Source organism: Oryzias latipes, chromosome 1, assembly GCF_002234675.1.
Source record: "Oryzias latipes chromosome 1, ASM223467v1".
Classification (NCBI taxonomy): domain Eukaryota; kingdom Metazoa; phylum Chordata; class Actinopteri; order Beloniformes; family Adrianichthyidae; genus Oryzias; species Oryzias latipes.
This window is the reverse complement of record NC_019859.2, coordinates 11,310,031-11,333,611: the sequence shown is the minus strand read 5'-3', so window position 1 is coordinate 11,333,611 and position 23,581 is coordinate 11,310,031. Positions and strand designations below refer to the sequence as shown.

Below are 23,581 nucleotides of genomic sequence, written 5' to 3'. Positions count from 1 at the left end.
TATTGTCTTTCTCCCCTCTTCTCGCTGTCACTCCGTCCATCCAGGCGCCCTCCAGATAGAGATGAGCGAGGAGTCGGACCAGGGGAAGTATGAGTGTGTCGCCACCAACAGTGATGGGACACGCTATTCCACCCCAGCGAATCTCTACGTCAGAGGTAAAATTGTGACTAAAACATGAGTTCATGCCTTTGACTGTAGATGAGAACTAGACCAAAAGATCCCTCCACCCTCGCGTTCCAAACAGGAAGTAGCCGCTCACTCCAAGAAACCAAAAACCCATGGACGTCTGTTAAAAAAATAAACAGTCATTCTATTTGTCGGAATAACCATACTTGATCTGTTACCTTTTTTTCTAACTTGTTCATATTTTTCTGTAGTGCAAGTTATTCAAGTTACAAACTGGCCAATCAGATGCCTCGCTAATAGTACGTAGTCTCACATCGAGCGATCAAAGTGTTTGATTGACAGATATTTCCCGGCTCACTTTCAAGTGGTTGGGCCGTGGCCTTCCATCAAACAATGTCACAAAAATAGATTCATTAGATTAATTGAAAGCAGGTCAAAATTAATTGCATAATAGCACTAAAAAATATCATTCAAATAATTAGGCTTTTTTTTTAAAAGGTAGCAGGGCAAGAATATTTATTCTGAAAAATATTATGACTAAGTAGTTGTTTATTTCTCAATAGAAGTCTGTGGGATTTTGGCTTCTTGGAGCCAGAGGGTATTTCCTGTTTGGAACGCAAGGGGGGAGGGGTCACTCAGTCCAATTCTCATATACACTCAATGGTTTATCCACTAGTAATTGCTATTTTTTATGTATGATATAATTCAATTAAACTTGTATTGATTTATTTTATTTTAGCTTTTAAGCAATGAAAAATGTGCTTCTAAAAAGGTCAATTGGCCTCCTTCTCCTCTCAAGCAAATAAACTTCTGGCCTTGCCTTTTTAACCTTTAGACCCCATTGAAGAAACGAGTCATAGCCCAGATAAGAGTTGTGTTTCTTCCCAAATCTGACAGGCATCTGGCTCCACGGGCGCTGTGTCCTTCTGTGCTCTTTCAACGTGCTCACACATTCCCGCACAGACCCAGCAAACATTCAAATCCTGGAGACGTTTTGATTCCCGAGGCCTTTTGCTCTGTTGTCTGCCCTTCTTTTTTGGTTTCACACATGCAGCCATGTCATCCAGCATGCGCACAGTGTGTGTGATAAAGAACAGACAAACAGCAGAGAGTCAGTGATGTGCGACTAACAGCGCTTGTGATGCCGGTAGAATAGGTTCTGCTGCTCAGTGAGAGTTTGACAGGCAGACTGGGGTCTGCAGGCGGTAGAAGCTGCCTTGAACTCTTCCAACATCAGCCACTTACCGTACTAGATATTTATGTTTATGGTCTTTCTCTTCTCCCACTTTCTTTCCTCTCTTCGCCTCACGCTCCGTCTCTTGCTACCTTGCTTCTTTTTCCAAACTTTATTTCTCTCCCGTTTCTCTGATATTAACTGTGTTTTTTTCTTCTCTCGTCTTCATCTTTCCCTCCTGCTGTTCTTTGTCCCGCTGGCCACTGCAGAACTGCGAGAAGGTTGGTACAGAAACCACTTTGTGGCTCTTTTGAGGCTGTCCTTTCCGTGTCTTTTATATTAGATACTTAAGGTTTGGCCATCTTTATTAAATGACTTTGTTGTAAAATGCTGTTTGCATTCTCACTCATGTGCTTTTGTCAGTTTTCTCCAACTTTTACATACTTTTATTTTGTCGTTATGGTTCTCTAAAGACACACTCTGATATAAATCAGGTTTTTGTTATTTTTAACATGTTCTTGTAGCATTTTTTTCATGAAGGGCATATTTTAAAAAAAAAAAAGCTAAAACTCTCATGTATTTTTAAATATTTCTCTAATTCAGGGGTGTCCAACTAATTTCCTCCGAGGGCCACATCAGCATAGTGGTTGTCCTCAAAGGGCCAGATACAACTTACACATGTAACTAAATGTAATGAAAAATAAACGTAGCTACTCCTTAATGTTAAATAACTCATTATTTATTTATTATGACCTTTTAATTTGACAATTACAGTTGCATAGAAAACATATGTTTGCTTGTTACTCTAGCATAAATCCTCTTAAATTTGATTCTGTCAGGTTAGTTTATATGGACAGTGTTTAAGTCCTAATGTCTAGTTTCCCAATCCGATATTTAAGTCCAATTCCCCCTTCATATGAATAAACACACACCAACTTTTATTTTTATTTTAAGAAATTAAAAACTTTTATGCTCTTGCAGGCCACATAAATTGACATGGCGGGCCACATTTGGCCCGCGGGCCTTGAGTTTGACACATGTGCTCTAATTGAATCATAAATCAATAACAGACAAAAAAATGTTGTTTAAAAAAAAATTATATTTGTGACATGGAAAATACGATGGGTGAGCTACAAGCTCCCAGCTTTCAACAGCAAGGTGGGGAAGAGGGGCGGGGTTGCTTTGTGCCAACAGTCTTGCCCACAACTCAGAGGCAAATTTCTAAAGAACTACTGCCACTTTGCAGAAACTATGTCCTAGAAAACGACAGGTTTTTGTATTTTGGCTAAAAATGACATTATCATAATTAAAAGGCTGCTTTTAAAAGAGCTTTAAAAAAATCGGAGTGGGTCTTTAAATGTTTATTGCAACAGATTTGGAAAAGCTTTTAATGATTTTGACTCAGCATGTACCTGAGTGACTCTGTATGCTTTCTATTTTATTTAAAAGCGGTAAAACATATTTCCTCTCATCCTTCAAGGTCAACTGAGAATTGATAGTATTTCCTGTCTTTCATTTCTGCTTTAGTTCGTCGTGTGCCCCCTCGCTTCTCCATCCCCCCTGCTGACAGCGAAATCATGCCAGGAGGTAACATCAACATCACCTGCGTGGCTGTTGGCTCCCCCATGCCGTATGTGAAGTGGATGCTGGGAGCAGAAGACCTGACACCCGAGGATGACATGCCCATCGGCCGCAACGTCCTGGAACTGACCGATGTGCGGCAGTCCAACAATTATACCTGCGTTGCCATGTCAACACTCGGTGTGATCGAAGCCATGGCACAGATCACTGTAAAAGGTGGGCTTTGAGGAGGACAGGATTTGATAAGGAAAATCAAACCCTTCTCTCATAGAAAAATCATCAAAACAATGATCAAAAATTCAATTAATTACTTATAAGTGATCAAATTTGAGATTTGTGGACAAAAGCTAATTTTTTTATGTACCCTTGTGTCATTTTTTATAGTAACAAGGGTAAATATTTATAAGGATTCTGTGGTTTTGTTTCTGTTTTGTTCTTGTTGATGTTTTTGTTTTTTTTGTCAGTCACTCCAGTTTCAGGTTCATGATCTACAGCTGTCTTCACTTCAGTTAATTCCCCTCAGTTTATTTAAGTATCTTGGTTTCTGTTCATCCTTGTCAGCTCATCTGCTCTGTTGTGTCACAGTTTTGTTTCTCCCCATAGTTTTTTCATGTTTCAGTTTGTTAATTAAATGTTTTATTTCCTGTCACCAATCCTGGTCTCCTGCGTTTTGGGTCCTCCACCACCAGTTAATGACAGAATGACCTGACCACCTTGGACCCAGCAGGAGATTTTTTTGCTGCAGTAGCAGGGTTTTTTTTTTTTTCTTTGCTACTGCAGTGCACGCCATGTCAAATGGGGTTTCCCGCAGCCACAAGTCATGCCAATCCACATCCGGCTAATCTGTTCCTGAGGGGGATTGCCGGGACCATCCTTCAAGTATCAAGTTTCCTGTGGAGGGTTACCGGGGCCTCTCCACCTTATGTCCCCTGTCTCTGAGGATGGTCACCATTTATTCCCCCTTGGCTGTGTCTCCTGGTCCAGAGGAGGGTCACCAGTGCCGCTCCCCTTCGTGGTTCCTGTCCCTGGGGAGAGTAATTGGGACTGCTCCTCTTCATGCCTGTTCCTGAGGAGGGGTTTGCCATGTCACCCCTCACCTCTGCTAGGCTGCAGGAACCCAAACTGTGTTCTGGACTTGTTTTTACTTCTCCTGTTCCTCCAGGTCCCTTTCTCTGGGTTTGTTTGGGCATCTGGGATCTGCCCTTTTGGGGAGGGGTACTGAAAGGATTCTGTGGTTTTGTTCTTGGCCATGTTTTTGGTTTTCTTTTTGTCGGTCATTCCAGTTTCAGGTTCATGATCCACAGCTGTCTTCACTTCAGTGAATTACCCTCAGCCTATTTAAGTGTCTTAGTTTCTGTTCATCCTTGTCAGCTCATCTGCTCTGTTGTGTCACAGTTTTGTTTCTCCCCATAGTTTGTGATGTTTCAGTTTGTTTATTAAATGTTTTATTTCCTGTCACCAATCCTGGTCTCCTGCATTTTGGGTTCTCCACTAACCTTTCATGACAATATTGTAAGAGAAAATGTTTTTTGTTTTTTTATTTCTAAAACACGGCCACAGTTTCAAAAAAATTTAATTGTTGAGATGAGATAAAAACAAGACTTTCAGTTTTGGAATAAAAAAATATTCCTTACCTTTATTTGTAATAGTCCTCATTTATTTCACAATAGTTACTCTGAACTGTATTAGATGCTATCAACAGTTTTAAATCTTTAGTTCATCAATCTGTATTTTTTTTTTTTCATGTATATGCAGACACTGAAATGTGGTTGAAATTGTAGAAATGTTTCTTTCATAACCTCAACTCCACAACCATCATTTTTCACTTCTTTAAATTCTTTGGACATCCAAAAACTGGAAAAATTAAGGTGCCATAATTGGTAGGTTTGCATATGTAAGGCAGCTGCATGTTGAAGTTTTTGCAGACTTTTGGTTTCCACATTGGAAAAGCTAATCCTACAACTGTCTGCGTTGCCATGGTTACAAAGAACGGCCCTGTAAAGGGTTAGACAGGAACAGGAAGTTTAAAAGTTCCACCAATATGTGAACAGTTTGGAAGGCTTATAGGAAGTCTTGCAACAGGTCTATCCAATAGTCAGCCTCCATGTGTTGATCTGGATCTTCTGTTCCATACAATTAGTACCTAATTACTAGGTTGTTCAATTTTTTTGGCATATGAAAACGTTTTGTATATTTCCATTCAGGACCATTTCACACATCCAAAAAGATTTTTGTACACCTTTTTTTAACATATAAACAGAGGATTTCATTGAGGTGTTATAGGGAAGTGGTAGGTCTTAGCAACGTTTTTATTTTTTAAAAGGATCCCTTTAACAACACATTTTAAAGGGTATTTTTTAAATAACCAAGAACAAATTTTAAAAAAAAAATCTTTTTTTTTTACCATTGGCCAATCACAATTTTGTGCTCTAAAGTACGTCACTTAATTGACATCTTAAGTCACTGCAAATGTGTCTTTCCACTAAACTGAATGCCCCGCTCCACTGACAGTTTTTCTTTCTTCTGAACTTCAGAAAGGTGTGAGCATTTAGCATCAGGTTCTTAATCGTGGCTGTAGCAGCTAATGTGCCATATTTTTCTCGACTGGCCTGAGATCAGTCTCTCAAAATTATTTTGTTTCTGCTGTTGACACACTGAGCGTTGTGGTGCTGTTGAGATGACAATTACCAACACATGGGTCCAATCCAACAAGCTGTTGAAGGAAAAATGAAAAAATAACTTTTTAGCGTGTTGTAATCTCACATATTCATCTAGTCTGATTCAATTTAAAATCTGCTTTTCATAATAAGTCTGTGAATTCAAGAAAGTAAATATGAAAATTTTAAATAATGATTATCTGATAAATAATTTTATTTAATAATACAGTTTATAAACTTTTTTGAAGTACACCAGGAATCCTGCGACAGCCCATTTTTTATTGTTTTACTGAATATAAAATTTATCTAGTTGATTAATTTCATACATAGTTAATTTCTTTGAAAAGTTTGGGATTTGTCGATGTTAGTAAAAGTGTAATAAAACAAAGTTTGAGGGGATATGTAAGTCAAGTGTGGATGGCTAGGCTTTAAACTACAGCGGAAGCTGTTGCCCCTCTATAGATCTTTCACACCATAAAAATGCATTTGGGATTAAGATTTTGTTTTCTTTTTGTTCCTTGAAGCTCTGCCGAAGGCTCCGGGCATGCCTATGGTGACAGAAAGAACTGCAACAAGCATCACCCTCACCTGGGATTCAGGAAACCCAGAACCTGTCTCCTATTATGTGATACAGGTGTGTTACAGACACACACATAATCTGCTATGATTCTGAAGTGGAGCGTCTGGTAGCTCAACTTTATATCTGCATAAACTCTTATCACTAAGTAGGGTTGTAAAGGAAAAGGAGCTCCACATCTCTCGCCAATGTACCGCCCTCCGTCACTATAAAAGGAAACATCTTGTAAATTAACAGCTGTCTGTGTCTATGAGGAGCACTGAACTGAAATACAGGAATGAGTCATAAACGGTTTAAGTGGTACTGGCTGAAAACTTCACTTATATAAAGCAGGGCTCCCACATTTGACATGCGGTAGTAAATAAAAAGCTGTTTTTCACGCCGATCTACGACTATCGAATCCTTCCTCTGTTTTTCCCCTCATCATCTCTCATTCCCTCCAGTATCGCGGCAAAGGCTCAGAGGACCCCTTCAAGGAGATTGATGGCATCGCTACAACTCGCTACAGCGTGGGCGGCCTCAGCCCTTATTCTCACTATGACTTTCGGGTGGCAGCTTTCAACACCATCGGCCAAGGACCCCCCAGCGAAGTTGTGGAGGCTCGCACAGCTGAGCAGGCGCCCTCGTCGCCTCCTCGGCAGGTCAGAGAGTTTCAGTTGGCAAAAAGTGCTTTTTATCTAATCGAGTTTAATTTTTTACAAATGTTTTTTAAGCTGTGTTGCGCTCAGGCTGTTTGTTTTCCATTGACCCCTGCAGGTCATCGGCCGGATGCTAAGTGCCACAACAGCAATGATACACTGGGATGAGCCGGAGGAGCCCAATGGTCAGGTGGTGGGATACAGAGTCTACTACACCTCTGACAACATGCTTCCAGTCAACCAGGTGAGTGTCCCCACCCTCCGTTTCATGATTGCTCATTTCTGCTGCTGATGCCAAAGTGTGCCATGCAGTGGGACAAGCAGATGGTACGCAGCACCAGCTTCATCACCATCCAGGATTTAACTCCCAACAAGACGTACTACATCAGAGTCCTGGCGTTCACTTCTGTGGGAGATGGACCTCTGTCCCAAGACCTGCAGATTATTGCCAAGACTGGAGGTGATGCATAAATGCAGATAGGCTGCATGCACTGATTCATATAAAGGAAAGAACATAAGGATTACGGTATGTATATTTATTTAATTTAAAGAGTCCTTGCTTTTGTTTTCTTTTTAGTACCGTCCCAGCCTTCAGAATTTAAGGGTGAAGCCAAGTCTGAAACCAGTATCCTACTGTCCTGGGTAGCCCCTTCAACCCAGGGTGGCCCAGAGAGCCAGATTACAGGCTATGAGCTGGTTTACCGAAGGGTGAACGACTCGGAAGAGGTAAGGATGGAACAAAAGACAGACTGACTACTCTATTGGTATCAAAATGACTGAAAGATGATCTAAATGCTTGTTTTTGATGGTATTTTTAGAAGAAAGTCACTTTTGAGCCTACGACATCCTACCTGTTGAAGAATCTGAAGCCTTTCTCCACGTACACCTTCCAGCTGGCAGCTAAGAGCAAAAATGGAATAGGAGCGTACACCAATGAAGTGTCCATTGGCACTCCACAAACACGTACGTCCATGAAACCACTCTACAAAGTGTGAGAGTTTGTATGTGCACATGCTTGTTTAAAAGAGGAAAACAAAAAGTTCCAGTTGTCGAGAATGTGGGCAACTCAAAGCTAAAGAAATTCTGATTTATGTCAGAACTTCATCTCAAATAGTTTGTCCAAAAGGTGTAATCTCTACTGCTGACTTTTCGAGGGGCCGTTAGACTTCAAAAAATTTTTTTAACTTCTTATGTCATCCCTTTGTGGTCTAACAAGCAAGACTGGGTCTGCCTGGCAACGCCAGTCACAGTTTTGTTTGAGGGTTACCTAAAACTGTGAGCACAGACCTCTTTTTGTTTTTTAGAACAAAGAGAAGAAAAGAAATAAAGGAAGAAGTGATGGAAGTGTTATGCATCTAAAGCAGAAAAGATAATGACCACAGGAAATCGAAAAAAGGTTGTAAACTATCTTGTGCAGACAGAGTAGTCAGGAGGTGCAGGAATGTATTAACAAATCCTCAAAAGACTATGAACTATCTCTAAGTTCTTGGCTTTTCTCCTTCCTTCTGCGTATGTCCCAGTGAGAAAAACCCTGGAACATGTTTTTTTTTTGGTTAGATCCCATCTCAAAATTGTTCTGTAAAAGTAAGCCATTGTAAAATTCTTTAGCTTGCCTCCTAAATTGAACCCGGTCCACTGAATTATCCTGGTCTAAAATTCACCCTGAGTTGAACTTATTTATTATTAATTTAAAAATTTGTTTCACAGATGTTTATAGTAAAATGCAGTAAATGCAAAATTGACAATGCAAAATGGGCAAACCTGTTTTCATCCCAACAAATGAATGAACCATTATAACTGTGTCTACAGTTTGGTCTTTTTTATTTGCACCAATCAGCCACCACCAAAGTCACTTCCATTGTAGTCTTGTTTCCTCTGACATATTCTAAAACATTTGATTTACAAGTACACTGAAAGCCATCTTAAACCATTTCATATGGAACGAAAAAAGTCAAGTGTATTAAAAATTATGTCTATAACATAAGAATACCCTAAAGATTGGTCTATTCTACTGTAGTTCAGTCGAGTTGAATGCTACCAAGGTTTTCTATGTACTACTAATTTACTATACAGACTAAAAAGAAGAAGTAATCCAGTTTAAGTCAGTTTATTCCAGTTCAGTCCTACACACCATCATGCATATGATGCTAAAAGATTTGAAGTTAAATGGAAAAGACAAACTGCATCAAAGCTCTGATAGGATAGTGTACAACTTACCCCATCAGCTGTGGCTGCTTGGTGTTAAGTCTCAGATTTGTTGTCAGCGGTTGTGTTTATGTTGTTGGTTACCGATCTGAGGTCTGTCAGAGATCCAGAGGATAAGGTAAGAGGTCAGAAGCTTACAGATAGACACGAGAAGTCCCGCACGGATCAGAGAGGATTCAGTAAGGCTGTAAAGACAAGTAAGTCATGGATGGGTGCTCTTTGTGTCTAATGCCTTAGTCACAACTGCCCTTACGGGGTGGATACAGGTGGATACCGGCTGTCTGCGGGTGAAAAATGGGCAAAGCAGGTGGCCTGGACAGACTTTTAAGATCCTAGTTCGTACAGGGAAAATGTTAATGCACATTTGTTTTTCTATAGGCATGTTGCAGGTTGTAGCAAACACTTATGCAACACATAGATCAGGGGAAGTCGGTGAGACGCAGGCAATCGTATAAATTTTACATCATTTTAAACCCTGCGAACGAAATCAAACAATGGGTAGTTTGTGTGGACATCCTACAGACACTTGGGTGTCCACTGCACACCCTGCGCATGCAGAATTTGCGCGCAGTCAGGAAGGAGCCCGTCTATGCATGCACCCTACTAACAACTAGTGTGCCGCATAAGGGCACCGTATGATAGCATCACTCGGACGACAGAAGTGCGTATAACTTACATTGCCCTTAAAAATACTTCACGATGCATTCACCACATGCACGACAAACGTGCGTTCCATTTTTGTGACGTCCCTTGAGGTGGCTGCACTAACCTAAAGGGAAATGGAATGCTATGTACACACCAGGCATGTGTGGGGTTTTTGATCATGCTTTTGGCAAACGGGCTGTTGCTGCTCAATACTAGCGCACATACTCAGTTAGAAGAGGCTTGGTGAAAAATGTCAATGTGGTGCAAATCTCACAAATCAGTCTCCAGGCTTTCTCTGTCACAGCTCTATTCCGTTATATGAATGACTTGCTGTAAAATAATTATGGCTGCGCGCAAACTGCAATTATTAATTTGTGTTTAATGATCGAATTTCATTGAAAGTGGTCACTGGAATGCGCGTTTCTGAGCCCGGTGTGAGCATCACATTAGATATACCTGTGCTCCCTTAAGACGGCCCTCCACAGCCTGGGTAAACCATAAATCCGCAGAACCCATAGGGGTGCATGTGACTAAAGCATATGGTATAGTCAGTCTCCTTGTGTTGCATTTCTTCACACTTCCATTTATCAAACACTTCGACTGGATGAATGTGACACCCATCCCTCAAGTATCTTTGTTTCGATCAACCTGCTTTCTACCTGCAGGGTCATTTTTTTCTTTTTTTGGGAGCACTTTTGTTTTCCAGTGTTTCGTTTTCATTTTATGTTTTTTGTCTTTTGTTCCCCATTTCTCATCTGCTCATTGTCAATCCCCTTCCATATTTCGTAACACATCTCACCCAACCACTGGCACACACAACCACATGACATTTACCCAAACAAACCCCATTGTGCATCCTTTAATCGGGCCGAACCAGCTCCCTCAGCACCTCCCCAGGACATCTCCTGCACCAGCCCCAGCTCTACCAGCATCCTGGTAAGTTGGGCTCCACCTCCCCTGGAGTTTCGGAATGGCATCATAACGGGATACTCCATCCAGTACACCACAATGGAAGGGAACAAAACATCCAAAAGAATTGATGGAATCCCCCCGGAGAGCTCCCCGTACCTCCTGGAAAACCTTGAGAAATGGACTGAGTACGGCATAACAGTCCGAGCAAGCACGGAGGCTGGAGAAGGACCGGAAAGTTTACAGCTGCTTATCCGCACCGAGGAAGATGGTATGTTCAAAGAAATAAAACCCAAAAAAGTCAACGTGCCTCACTAACCGCGCAACCAAAAGGGCTTTTTCCATCAGTAAAGGGGTTTTGGTGCATCGCCCTTTTTTTCCCTCCCTAACCAGCAACATCTTTCAACTTCCAGACATCCCCTGCTTTTTCCTGTCAGCTTCTTTTCTCTAAGGAAACCGATTTTATCCCCCTTTTAATGATCAATTTTCCCTCTCTAAAAAAATCTCCTCCTTTTGCGAACGCAGTTGTTTGCATTTTCTTCTGTTTGGATGACAATATTTCTTTCTAATGGCAGAGAGGAAGCTTTACCTCAGCCCTCCCTTCTTGCCTTTCTCCACTAATCACTCATCACCTAAATCCTCTCCAATTCCTCTGCAAATATTTGGAAATGTACCACTTTGTTTGGATAATTTAAAAGCTACCTGCAGCCATTTTGTTTCTTGCACGTCTGTCTCCTTTTTTATTGTCTCACATGGAGGCTTTTATGACTATGTTGATCTTTGAAATGTTTTTGTGGGAATCAAGCAATAACCCAGAGGTTGCCCAAGGTTTTATTTCCATCTGTATTCTTTTCTGTGCTTTTTTGGAGAGGTGTAGTTCTTGGCAGAGTGAGAGCGGGTCTTTCTGATAAAGATAGTTTCTCTTTGACTGCCTGCCACCCTTTTTTCTGCAACACGTCTTTTGTGTTTTTTTATGCCATCCTTATCATTCCCTACGTGTCCCATCTTAACTCCACAGTTTAACCATAAGCCCTCTCCCTAGTAACTATTTTGACTTTTCCCAGGCATCAGAGAAATTGTCCTTTTTTAGAGGATTGCTTTTTTTCTTTTTTTCTTTTTACATTTTATTCATCCTCTGGGCGTTTTCTATTTTTTTGTCGCCCGCATATTTTTGATTGGAAAAAACCTTTACTAAAGTAGAAGCCTTCACTTGAAAGTTTTTTACTACCCATCGTCCGCGCCCCTTGACTTCTATCCCAAAATGCATTTTTAGTTCCAAGTGGTCCTCCCCGTGGGGTTGAGGCAGAGACTGTGAACGCCTCGGCCATTAGGGTGAAATGGCGGGCGCCAGCTCCTGAACGGCAGCACGGCCAAATCCGAGGCTACCAGGTGCACTACGTGAGAATGAACTATGGGGAACCACAGGGCCAGCCCTCCATCAAGGACATCCTCATTGATGACTCACAGGTAACACCAAAAGATTAATTTAATTTAATTTAATTTAATTTAATTCATAAAAAACGTAATAATTCAAAGTGCAATAATTTATCTTTTTTTTCATTGTACTTAAACATTAATTAAAAAATAAATTAGTAAATTAGTTTTCACCCAATATTTGCAATTTATGTTTTGCAATTTATTTTTGTAAACTTTTTGCTGAATTTTAGTAAATTACAAAGGACATTTGCATGTTAAATTTGTAATAAAACTATTTAGGGTAGCATAATTTTGAACCTTTATGAAAAATAATAATGTGAAATATACGTATTAAAGAAATGAAAGCAAGTAAACTTAGTAAAAAGAAAAAAATATAACAAGAAAAATGACTTTATTGATCCAGAATCTTTCACATTCACTGTATTGACGTGATATTTAATTCTGTGTCTATATTAGTACCTTTAACAAGAGATAAAAGAGTTTGGTTTGGTTTGATATATGATTTCTGTTTTCCAAAACAACAAAAATGAAAACCTTTTTTTTAATCTTTTTTTTTAATTTGCTAATAAGGGAATAACAATGATGACACAGCTTTTAGCTTATACCAGCGGCCTACAAACTGAGGCTCTGTAACCACGCAATAAGGCTCTTTATTTCTTCCATTCTGACTCTTTGGCTTTATAGAAAAATGCAATTAATTTGACAAAATAATAAATTAATTAAGCTAAGCACATATCCCAATCTAAGCTGCACAATAGTTATCATGATGATAGAAACTGCAAGTTTTATTTGACATGGGGTGAACTTTATTTTGAAATCAACTTATTTGCTGCTGTCAAAAGTAAAGAGGTTAATGCTGTTATTTTTAAGAAAAATATAACACTTTTTCCAAATTAATTGTAAACATTTAAAAGCTACATTTTGTAAATGAATGGCTGCATATAACCATAAATAAAGTGGGATTTGGCGGCTGCCACTGGGTTTTGGTCAGTAAGAAACTGGACCAAATGGCTTTTTTATTTTAAAGGTTGCAGATAATAAAAAACAATAAATAATAAATCCTTTTTAGATGTAGCACAACATGCGTTTGCAACACTGCAACCATTTCACTTCCCCACGATTCGAATAAGGTTTGGTTTTGACCTAAGAATCGGTATACAATGCATCATTTTCTATAACTAGTCATATTTTTATTTTATTTTATTACATGCTTTGTTTTTTTTGTTTTTTGGAAGTCAAATGTAATTTTTCCACAATCGTTTAAGCTCATGTAACCACATCCAGCGCTTTTCTTCCTTTCTTTTGCAAAACAGAAAATACCTCTTAGCTATTTTCATTTTAGAGTCATGGTATAATTTCTATTATGTGTCCTGTGTTAATATGAGCAGTAATGGCCTAATGGTAATGAGGTTCCTATTATCGATTTGATGGCAACTTTAATTGACATCTAGTTGGACTGACAGACACAAATCAATCAGCTTTATGTACATTTAGGGAGATGTATAGTCCAGATGGGGTTGCTGGAGCTGCTCCTCACATTTTATACTCTTTTATTTTCTTTACTTGAATTAGATAATTGGATGGACCAATGCAGAAAATACGACACATAGATGAGATTTTTATTATTCTGGATTGTACTCAGGATGTTCTGCTACAAATATTAGGAAGATTGTCAAGTATGTTATTAAATAAGCCGTTCTGAAGCACATAAATGTGTTCACTGCCACAGATTTATTATCTGTAACGACCGCTAGACATTATGCACTATAATTTTAGGACAGTGAGAGAGATTTTGCAGCGGAAAGGCTATTAAGATACTGAGGTTTTTTTGTTTCTCTTTTTCATTTCTTTGGTTCTGCTTCGTCCTTCAGTGGGAGTATGGTGACTCAGTGGAATATGTAAGTAAATCTTTTAACCATTTATTAAGTCATATTATAAGGAACAAAATAATCAGATGAATTAGTCATACACAAAAGATTTTGAACCATTACCATATGAAAACTTTCCGCTCTCGTCTTGATTAATGAAAAATATATGAATTAGGACGGAAAATATTCTGTTGTACAATCGATAACATTCACTTGGTGTAAGAAAAATGAAAATAGGCAAGTTAAGTGTTATAAAGAACACAAGTCTTGGCAAATGTTTAACATTGGTGATCTTGAATGATGTTTTGTGTAAGAAGGTGGCTTTTCTAAAAATGTGCCCTCTCAGATGGAAAAAAAAAATACTGTATGTATTTTGTTTTTCTAAAAAAATAAACATTTCAGAGCAAATGGAATACATGAAAAATGGCTGTGTTCCTTTTCCAAGCTGAAAAACTGTTAGGGTGAAAGGTAACTGGCTCACTTGAACCTTAAAGGTATTTTGTTGCTCCGCAGGAAGTGATACTTGGAGATCTGAAGTCTGACACCGCCTACTCTGTATCAGTTGGAGCCTACACCGCTAAAGGCGATGGCGCTCGCAGCAAACCCATAACTGAGTGCACCGCTCTACCTTGTAAGTGTGTCTGAACAGACTAACCCAAGGAAAAGCCATTATAAGACACATTTTCTGTAATTCATAAGGTTTTCTTCACCACTTGTGATCATTAGAGGTTATTAACCCTTGTGCTATCTTAGGCACAATAACATTGGGAGTTGGGTCATCTAGACCCTCTAGACAGTGCGCTGAACCTTTTTTCTTCAATGATTTGTAAACTTCACTGATGTCCATGGATTACATGAAATCTTTCCACCTTTATCCACCTTTGTCATGGTAGGGAGAACATGTCAATGTAAGGGTGGGGTCATCTAAGATAGCACAAGGGTTAAAAGATTGGATTAGTCATATCAGTGGCAGATTTCAAGCTATTTTTTGTAGTTTTGCTTTTGGTTGGTGTGTAATTATCTATCTAATTATCTTTTTATTTTTCCCTTTCTTCTTTTTTTCTAGTGCCTGAAAAACCCAGACTGATGGTCACTGTGTCGGATTCGGGTACCGCTCTGCTCCATTGGTACCCTCCTTCCAACCCACCAACCCCAATTCTAGGGTACCGCCTTACTTTTGGCCGAGTCGATGTCCTCCCTTTTGTAGTTGTGGAATTCCCAACCAAGGAAACACGCTACACTGTCCAGGATATTCAGAAGGGAGCAAAGTATGAGTTCCGACTGTGCTCCCATAACAAAATGGGCTATGGAGAAGAGGCTGTGAAGGAGGTGACAACTCCAGAGGATGCTCCAAGTGGATACCCAGAGAATATTATCTTGGAGGATGCCTACGCAACATCACTCCATCTGGCATGGAAGTCGGTTCCACTAATTGAGCAAAATGGGAAAATCGTAAAGTACTCAGTTCTCTACAAGGATATAAACAGTCGTGGGAATGCTTCAGAGGTGGTGGTGCCCGCCCCAGGCTCAAGTGCTAAATTGGAGGGTCTGATTGCCGACACAGTATACGATGTCAGGGTGTGTGCTTTCACAGCTGTGGGTCCTGGGCCATACAGCCCCAGTGTCCGCTTCAGGACGCAGCGGCTAGACCAAGGTAGGAACATGCTCATATTCTGAAAAGCCATCACCATTGCTCTGGATCCAAGACACACTTCTTGACCATTTATTGTACAAACAAGTCCAACATTCACACAAACATCTGGTGGTTGCATCATGATGTCCTCTGTCATTGTCTTGTCACTGTGGCCTTAGATAACAACCTCCCTTTCTAAAAGCAAGGTAAGACTCTAGTCAGTGTTTGAGGAAAGTGCTCTTGTCCAGTTCGGTGTAATAGCTAGCTTGAGGCCGGTGCTGGAAAGTGGGATACAGGTAAAATTGTTGGGTGACTGGGTTGGTAATGGCACAAAAATCAGTTTTTTTTTTGTTTTTTTTTTGTATCTTTTATTGCTTTAGTTTTTGCCACCAACTTCAGAGTTAAAGCCTCCATGAAGAACTCCATCCTCCTCTCTTGGGAGATCCGGGACAAGAATCCTTCCCAACCTTTCACTGTGAGTACATTTCTTTTTGGTTGGTAACAGGTACAGCAGGTTGGTAATTGGTTGCTCTCAGGAACTACATGAAAGCTGAAATAAATAAAAAAAATTAAAAAAAACACATTAGAAATTCAGCTTCACAATTAGATACATCATCACTATTTCAATACACAACAAATATCAAAGTTGTTTTGACCCTGTGATGCCACGTTCACTTTGGAAATTTGACGTACCTTCAAAAACGTTCTAGAAGCGTGTTCCTTAATGCGAGTTTAGTATATGTTGTTCGCACTGGATTGTTCTGACACCCATCCAATTATTAATTTATAATCTATGATACATTTTCCAATGGTTGATATTTCCATAAATAAAAGGCGAGTCCATTCATTCATCAATATTAAATCTGAATCTTTGATTGGTCGAATATCCACTGGTTTAATTATTAATGTGCGTTGAGTGGCCACACGTTTTGTAGGTAGAACCGAAAAACGGTCATAGAATCTTTTAGAGCAATGCCTGAATATGAGAGTTTTGAATGCAGAAGCCTGAAACACGCATATATGTGTGTTTAAGTTGCAATTCATTTTATTTTCTTCTGGAGTACAGAAACGTATCCACTGATTCTAATTTGATCCACACATTTTTAACATGCTGTAGCTGTAATGAAAGGAGTTAATTATCTAAAAACTTTACATTCTTTCAGTACAGCAAGTAGTCGTTTAAAAAAAACGTTAAAATATGTTTATCAAATATGACATGAATGGTAATATAGGGTAGAATAAAAAAATATCAGAGTGCTACACAGATGCTTAGAAAGATTTTTGTAACTTAGTGAAACACTATCAGAAACCAAAAAATAAATAAGTACATTTTGCTAAAGGGGATAAAGGTTTAACCCTTCCATGTAGACTCAAAAAAAATCTTATCTTAAGTTTTACTAGAATAGTTTTCATGCTCGGCTTTTATTCTTTTGACAAATGAGCTTTTATAACTTTTTGTGTGACATGAAATGGTCATCACATTAACTTGTGTGAGACATTAACACCCACATGATGCCCCCTGAAAGCATCAGAAAGTTGTTGCTTTTTACTCAGCTGGGCACCACAAACTTAAAGGATTAGGCTTTGAATACATTCTATCAACGTGTGCATATTTTATGTTTCTCTCTGAATTCATGTGACCATTTCCATTCCTGTTGACACTGGTGTGTTCTCAGATTCTGTATGGGAAGGGCCAGTCTGTGGAGGTAGATGGCAAGCAGACACAGAAGCTCATCACTGGCTTGACTCCGGACACACTGTATTCCTTTCTGCTCACCAACCGGGCCAACAGTGCTGGAGGTCTGCAGCACCGTGTCACTGCCACAACTGCACCAGACATCCTGAAAGCCAAGCCAACCATCGTTGGAAAGACCAATGCAGACGGCATGGTGACTGTGCAGCTGCCAACTGTACAGACCACAGCAAAAGTCAGGTAGGGATGAGCCTAGGAATGTGAGGATGGAGAATTAAAGTTCAGAGGAAGTGTGCTTTTATTTGCAATATATGGGTCAAATGTTTCACCAAAATCCATGCCTGTGCCAATTTTTAAAGTATTAAAGAAAAAAAAGCCAAAGCATCACTGTAGGACGTTCCATCTTATTGGTTATTGTCTAGAAGTGATGATAAAAATAAGGAATATTTGCCCTCAAGAACTCATTTGTTCCTCAGGTTTTCTTCTTTTTCTGTCTTAGAGGAGTAAAAATGTTTCTTCCACTTAGGGAAAAAATTTAGAATGACATGATGTTTGTAAATATGTACAGAGGTGATTCTATGCATGCTGCATTTTAGGGGTTACTATGTTGTGGTGGTGCCTCTGAAGAAGCAGAGAGGGGGTAAATTCCTGAATCCCTGGGAGGAGCCAGACCAAATGAACTTGGATGAGGTGAGAGTTTTAACCCAAAAAAGAGCCTCACAAAAAAGAGCGGTTATTCTGCAAATTTTGATATTATTATGGAGTAAAGACTTAAATGGCAATTGTCAGAAAACAAAAACAAGGAAATCAATTATGCAAACAAATTTAAAATGGGGTCTGCAAACCCAAAAATGGAAGATATTTTTGTCTTCTGTTGATATACTTTTTCTTTGTATTTCCAGCTACTGAAGGAGATCAACAGGACAAGCATCAGCCGTGCTCTCCGCATCCGCAGGCAGGTCGGCCTGTCAGATCCCAGGGCGTACGTCACAGCTCACTTTAAGACCCTCCCCCTGGAGTTCACGTTAGGCGACGGCAGAAACTACGGAGATTTCCGCAACCGCCCTCTACAGAACGGACAAGAGTACGTTTTCTTCGTGCTTGCACTTCTGGACCTTTCGGAGAATGTAAGTAAAACTAACCCCTCCAACCCTTCCAGCAGACTGTGCGGTGATGTGCAGTTTATGAAAACTTACAAACGACCTGTGTTCGTTCAGACTATGTATGCAACCAGCCCGTTTTCTGATCCGGTGACCTCGTCTGATGTGGACCCTCAGCCGATTGTTGACGAAGAGGAAGGCTTGTTGTGGGTGGTGGGGCCTGTGCTGGCTGTGGTCTTCATCGTCTGCATTGTCATCGCCATTCTTCTCTTTAAAAGGTAAGTGAAGCATGAAGGATTTGGAAAAAACCTTTGACAATTATTCCAGTCTACTCATTTGAAATATTCATTTTACCTTGGTTTACTTGTATGCACGGAGCTGCACTGCCTTACATGAGTGATAGGCCGTGATAACGTTATCAGCCATCAGCGTTTTCCATGGTAATCAGAGTCCTGTAGCTGGAGGTTTGTTAATGCACATATAAATAATTGCTGTGACAGATGTGGCACAGCATTATTAACCTCGATGCTTATAATCTGATGTTTATAAGCCCTGGAGTATTTCCCACGATGCTCCTCCATCTATTAGCGTGTCACTTGTCTCCAAGTAAGCAGTATTTTTACCAAGGTATTGCGTGTCACAATAAAAGGGGAGGCTGTGCATGTTTACGGTTGCAACCAAAAGAAGCGTTTAGCTCGTCTAATGTTTTACATAATGATGGAGTTTTATGGCCCCAATGGAGGTTGATTGGACACTAATGCATCTCAATTTTTTCTCCTTAACTGCTCGTCTGCTCCATGTTTGGATCCAGCAAACCAGACAGGTAAACATGCTCTGTCTAATTTGATATCTGGTATTCTGATTAAAAAGCTAGTGCAAAAACTGGAATAAACTAGAAGGATCTGGATTGTTTGGATAACCTTAAGTGTTCTGGACAGGTTGTACCATTCAATAAGCTACATGTACTCAGTGTGCAGAACAGAAGTAGCAGGAAAGGTAGCGTGTGATTATTTAAAGTAGGAAAAAGACTTGCGTTTAGTGGAAAGAAAAAGAAACTTGCTACCTTAAAGGGGCTAAGCTTTTCTGAGTTCAACTAATCTAACAAGCAGGCCCACTAGTTGAAAACGAATATTTTTGTGATTAAAGCTTTAATTTGTTTCATTTATTAAAGATAGAAATTGTAGCAAAAGACTTCATATTTTAATTTATGGATGGTTTTTAGATTACATGTCAGTCGATTTGCAACCGCCAAATTTGTTTTCTTTACATTTTGCTGGTCAATACCGGAGATGCTAAAAGCAGAGATGAAACTGTTCCTCACTGTGTCATTTGTGTGTGCAGGGCTTTGAAATATACAGGACATTTGGAAATTTGAATTCAGGATGAGTTTAAGCACAACTTGATGGTTTTTTTTGTTTTGTTTTTTTTTTAGGAAAAGAGCTGAAGCTGAAGGAAGAAAAGGCAGTTTTCCCTGCAGTAAAGCCATGTCCTCCCACCATCCCACCGATCCTGTGGAGCTGCGCAGAATTAACTTCCAAACTCCAGGTAGAGAAAAGCACATGTAACACTTCAGTGCATTTTTTCCTCTCATACCTCTGCTCAGAAGGACTTAACCTAATTTTTTTTTCTGCTTTTTAGATGGTGTTACATATTGTTTGGTCACTTACCTGTGTTTAACCAATAAATAGTTGCATCAATAGACTTTGTTGCCAGTTTAAGTGAACGTTGACACTAAAAAGCGTTTTGAAAAATACTACAAATACATATATTAGTAAGCAAGAAGGCTAGGAATCAACAATCCAATTGGTTTTAGCTTTAGTTTTAACAGAAATTGCAATAATAAAATCATTAAAATTATTCTTGTAAGCATCTTCTTGAACTTTGAACGTTGGTTTGGAATAAAACCTTGACAAATAAATCATTTTTCATTAAATTATGGGACCCAGACCTTGTTCTGAAACTTTTCAGGTTATTTAGTACACCCAAGTTCAAAGTATTCAAAGGAAGGGGTTTATTGTCAGATGTACAGTAAGGCAACGGGTTTCACTGTACAATGAGATGCTTACTTGCTGTTCGCTCTAAATGCCGTTAGGTTAAAGGTTAAATAAAAGGTTAAATAAGTACAACAATTGCACACAAAAAACTAGCATTAGCTACTTAGTTTCCCTTTAAACAGCATCACATGGCTTCTCCCGGTTCTTTTAGGAATGTGTTATCTGACTGCCTGCAGATATTCTGGTTCTCCTTTTTTATTGAGAGCAACAAAAGTTGTAGAGCTGTGATGTTGTTGCTAGGACAACCCAGCTCACACAAGAACCAAATCCAGCCGAGCAGAGTATAGCCAAGTGCTGCATCTTATGAGAGAACGCCGAGTGTTGGTATACGTTGTGCTGGGTTAACCTTAATGTTGTTTTCCTTTTCAGCTTATCGTGTATCAGTGTACCGCGGTTATCGACGCTTGTCAAGTTAGTTCATCATTGTCAGATTTCTTTCATTCTACCTAATTTTACTCTAACTCTGCGTTTTATTTTCAGCTGAATAACAGCATTTCACCAAGTGCCTTTTTTAAATATATTTTTCCATAAGATAATGCTTATCTTAACAGCCCATGTCATTACACTCACCAGCTGTGTTCATTTACTTTGAAGTCCCACTCTGATCATCTTTTAAACGATTTTCGGCGTTCCCAGCAGTCCTTTAATTCTGATTAAGTCATTTTTAGCCAAACTCAGAAAACCTGTGTCGTTTTGTAGGACATAGTTTCTGTTGAGTGGCAGGAGTTCATTAGAAATTCACCTCTGAGTTGTGTGTAAGACGGTTGGCACAAAGCAACTCCTCCTTCCCCCGCCACCATGGCTGAGAGCTCTCTGTTTACCCATTAAGTTCTTTTTCCAACTACTTTTTTTCATCTGCTCCTGATTCCCAAAGATTTGGATAAAGAAATATTCAGAAATTTCCTTCATGGATGTTCTCCATCATCAGAAAAATTCCATATTGAAAACACCAAAAACATAATTTTCATTGGAGTGGGTCTTGAAAGACATTTTATTTCATGTTTCTAAACATGCACAGACACAACAAAGCCACTAAATCCAAAAAGCCATACTTTCATGTACTTCCTGCACTAACAATGGACAACAAGACTACACAACCCCTGCTTAAAGAATCCCTAATGCTACGTGTTTGTTTTTTTAGTTTAGATGGGATGCTTTATTAAAAAGGCTCGTTATTCTGTTTCCTTCATGGACAGGCATGGCAAGTCACCCACCCGTCCCCATCTCTGAGCTGACGGATCACATTGAGCGCCTCAAGGCAAACGACAATCTCAAGTTCTCCCAGGAGTATGAGGTAGGAATTCTAACTTCTTCCTGAAAATCTCCAAACCTTAAAAACTGAACTTTTTTTGTCATTCTCGTCTTCATCTTTGAAAATAGGAAAAACAGAAATCTAAGTCAAAGGCTTATACAGTAACTTTACTTTAGTCCTTTATCATCTAAGAAAGATGAAACCCCTTCTCTTGTTCTTGTTGATACCAAAATAAAATAGGAAAATTAAATTTCTAACGGGGGGGGGGGGGGGGGGGGGGTGTTTACTTAAAGCAAGATATCATCAATGTTCTTTTTTTTTATTCTTGTAAAACCCAGAAAAGCAGAGATAACAGAAGACCAAAAGCTTCAGATTTCAAATATTCAGTGGAGTAACTGAAGACAGTTTTTTAATTAGTTCCTTTAAGCTCGCAGCACAATGAATGCTTTCATGACGGGATTGGGGAGGAAAATTGGGTGCCTTTTAGTGTGCAAAGTACACAGATCAGCAGAACTGCTTTTTAACATGCTGGCTTTTTTAGCAATAAGACCTAGAATTACAATGAGGTCTGCAGAGAGCTGGTAAAGCGGACAGAAACGTAGTTGTTTTTTTCTTTTCTGTGCAGAAAACATTCAAATAAATCTAAATCTGTGTGGACCAAAGAGTCTTTCACAACGAATAAGGACTGAAGCAGATGGACACCAAAAAGAGAAGGGCAGAATTGGTTTGGCAGATGTATACAGGAAGACAGGGCAGAGAGTCGGTGTTTGACGAGACAGTAAGCGGGGAAGCTGCATGAGATTGTGGCGAGAGCTGGAAAAACTAGCATTCCCCCTGCAAGACTGAGCACCGCAACCCTCTGCAAAGGAGGAGGAGAGCAGCTGAGCGACAGAGGGAAGCCAGAAGTGATTGTGGTGTGATTATCAGACACACATGATGCTGCCAGGGCAGAGAAAGCGGCCTTAAATTCACACAGAGATGCACTTATCCACTACCACTCCTGTCCATTTTTCTCCAACCAAGCCATAATTATGTGTCGTACAATATTCAAAATTGCTAAATTGCTTTGGCTCTCTTCCCTCTGACCCCTTTCCATCGACCGCCCTGTAATGACCTCATGTCTGCTTCTCCCAGCTTACAGCAATGATTACACTACAATTACCGTCCAAGAACTTAATGGCCGAACATGACTGTCCTCTTTCGGCCCGTGGAATTTATTAATGCTTTTATCTTCCTTCTCCCCTTGGTAGGTTTTTCTCTGTGGAAAATCTTTTTCAGAAGTACCTGCACTTCTGTCAAGTGCCAATAATAACGCTATAGACTTTCATTTGTAGTTGTTTTGTAATGATAGGCTGTTGACACAGCGATCCTTGGCAGCGCTTTCGAGCTCAACGTTTCAAAGACGCCGAAGCGCTTCTGTTCCAAATGTGTTTTGAGAGAAAAGTCTCAGCTACTGTTAAATTTATGTGGGAGATAACAGTTTTTTATTTATTTTAAAATAAGCTTTCAACGTCAATGAATGAATTACCAAGCTGCCAACTAAACTTCTTGTCAAAAGGATTCAAATAAGAGCTTCTCAAGAAATGTCCCAGCTTTCACCAAATCACTGTAGCAAGATTGTCCAGTTTTGTTGATGAATGTTAGAGCAGTTCCTTATTACCCAGATCTCCATTGCTACCATAAAGTGATCAATTGTTGGTGAATTGGATCGTTCAAAACGAACCAATATCGAAAGTGAATCAGATCGTCAATCACAAATGATATGAATCATATCGTTGTTAAACTGAATCGTTACACCCCATAACAGTACATAGCAGGCAGCATCAACTGCATTCCAGAGTAGGCCACAGTAATGACAAATACCATAACAGATCTGAAAGTCAGCGTTCCATTAAAGTAGATCTTTTAAACAAACTTAAACATCGATACAAATGTTATCAATAAATCTGACAGAATTGTGTGTGTATTTTTTATTTACAATCAGAATTAATTTGACTGAAGATTTAGTTTCTGACTGTTGTGTCCATGTGGG

At 39.5% G+C, this 23,581-nt stretch overlaps 1 protein-coding gene across 26 annotated transcripts in view; it reads left to right on the top strand.

Annotated features, from left to right (window-relative positions):
• LOC101165944 (receptor-type tyrosine-protein phosphatase delta) overlaps nucleotides 1–23,581 on the top strand; it is a 227,019-nt gene that overhangs the window by 177,920 nt on the left and 25,518 nt on the right. For 9 of the 26 annotated variants that reach the window (XM_023956023.1, XM_023956041.1, XM_023956085.1 and 6 more), the window contains 23 exons: nucleotides 45–155; nucleotides 1,570–1,581; nucleotides 2,828–3,097; nucleotides 6,063–6,172; nucleotides 6,559–6,756; nucleotides 6,872–6,997; nucleotides 7,066–7,213; nucleotides 7,331–7,479; nucleotides 7,572–7,716; nucleotides 10,481–10,783; nucleotides 11,786–11,979; nucleotides 13,821–13,847; nucleotides 14,331–14,448; nucleotides 14,884–15,471; nucleotides 15,831–15,925; nucleotides 17,127–17,383; nucleotides 17,740–17,833; nucleotides 18,046–18,270; nucleotides 18,361–18,521; nucleotides 19,055–19,066; nucleotides 19,676–19,788; nucleotides 20,667–20,708; nucleotides 21,494–21,591. In XM_023956023.1, coding sequence (XP_023811791.1) covers nucleotides 45–155; nucleotides 1,570–1,581; nucleotides 2,828–3,097; nucleotides 6,063–6,172; nucleotides 6,559–6,756; nucleotides 6,872–6,997; nucleotides 7,066–7,213; nucleotides 7,331–7,479; nucleotides 7,572–7,716; nucleotides 10,481–10,783; nucleotides 11,786–11,979; nucleotides 13,821–13,847; nucleotides 14,331–14,448; nucleotides 14,884–15,471; nucleotides 15,831–15,925; nucleotides 17,127–17,383; nucleotides 17,740–17,833; nucleotides 18,046–18,270; nucleotides 18,361–18,521; nucleotides 19,055–19,066; nucleotides 19,676–19,788; nucleotides 20,667–20,708; nucleotides 21,494–21,591 — 3,596 coding nt within the window. The remainder of the gene's footprint in view (nucleotides 1–44; nucleotides 156–1,569; nucleotides 1,582–2,827; nucleotides 3,098–6,062; nucleotides 6,173–6,558; nucleotides 6,757–6,871; nucleotides 6,998–7,065; nucleotides 7,214–7,330; nucleotides 7,480–7,571; nucleotides 7,717–10,480; nucleotides 10,784–11,785; nucleotides 11,980–13,820; nucleotides 13,848–14,330; nucleotides 14,449–14,883; nucleotides 15,472–15,830; nucleotides 15,926–17,126; nucleotides 17,384–17,739; nucleotides 17,834–18,045; nucleotides 18,271–18,360; nucleotides 18,522–19,054; nucleotides 19,067–19,675; nucleotides 19,789–20,666; nucleotides 20,709–21,493; nucleotides 21,592–23,581) is intronic. The other 17 variants (XM_023956047.1, XM_023956090.1, XM_023956036.1 and 14 more) reach the window with 7 other exon arrangements.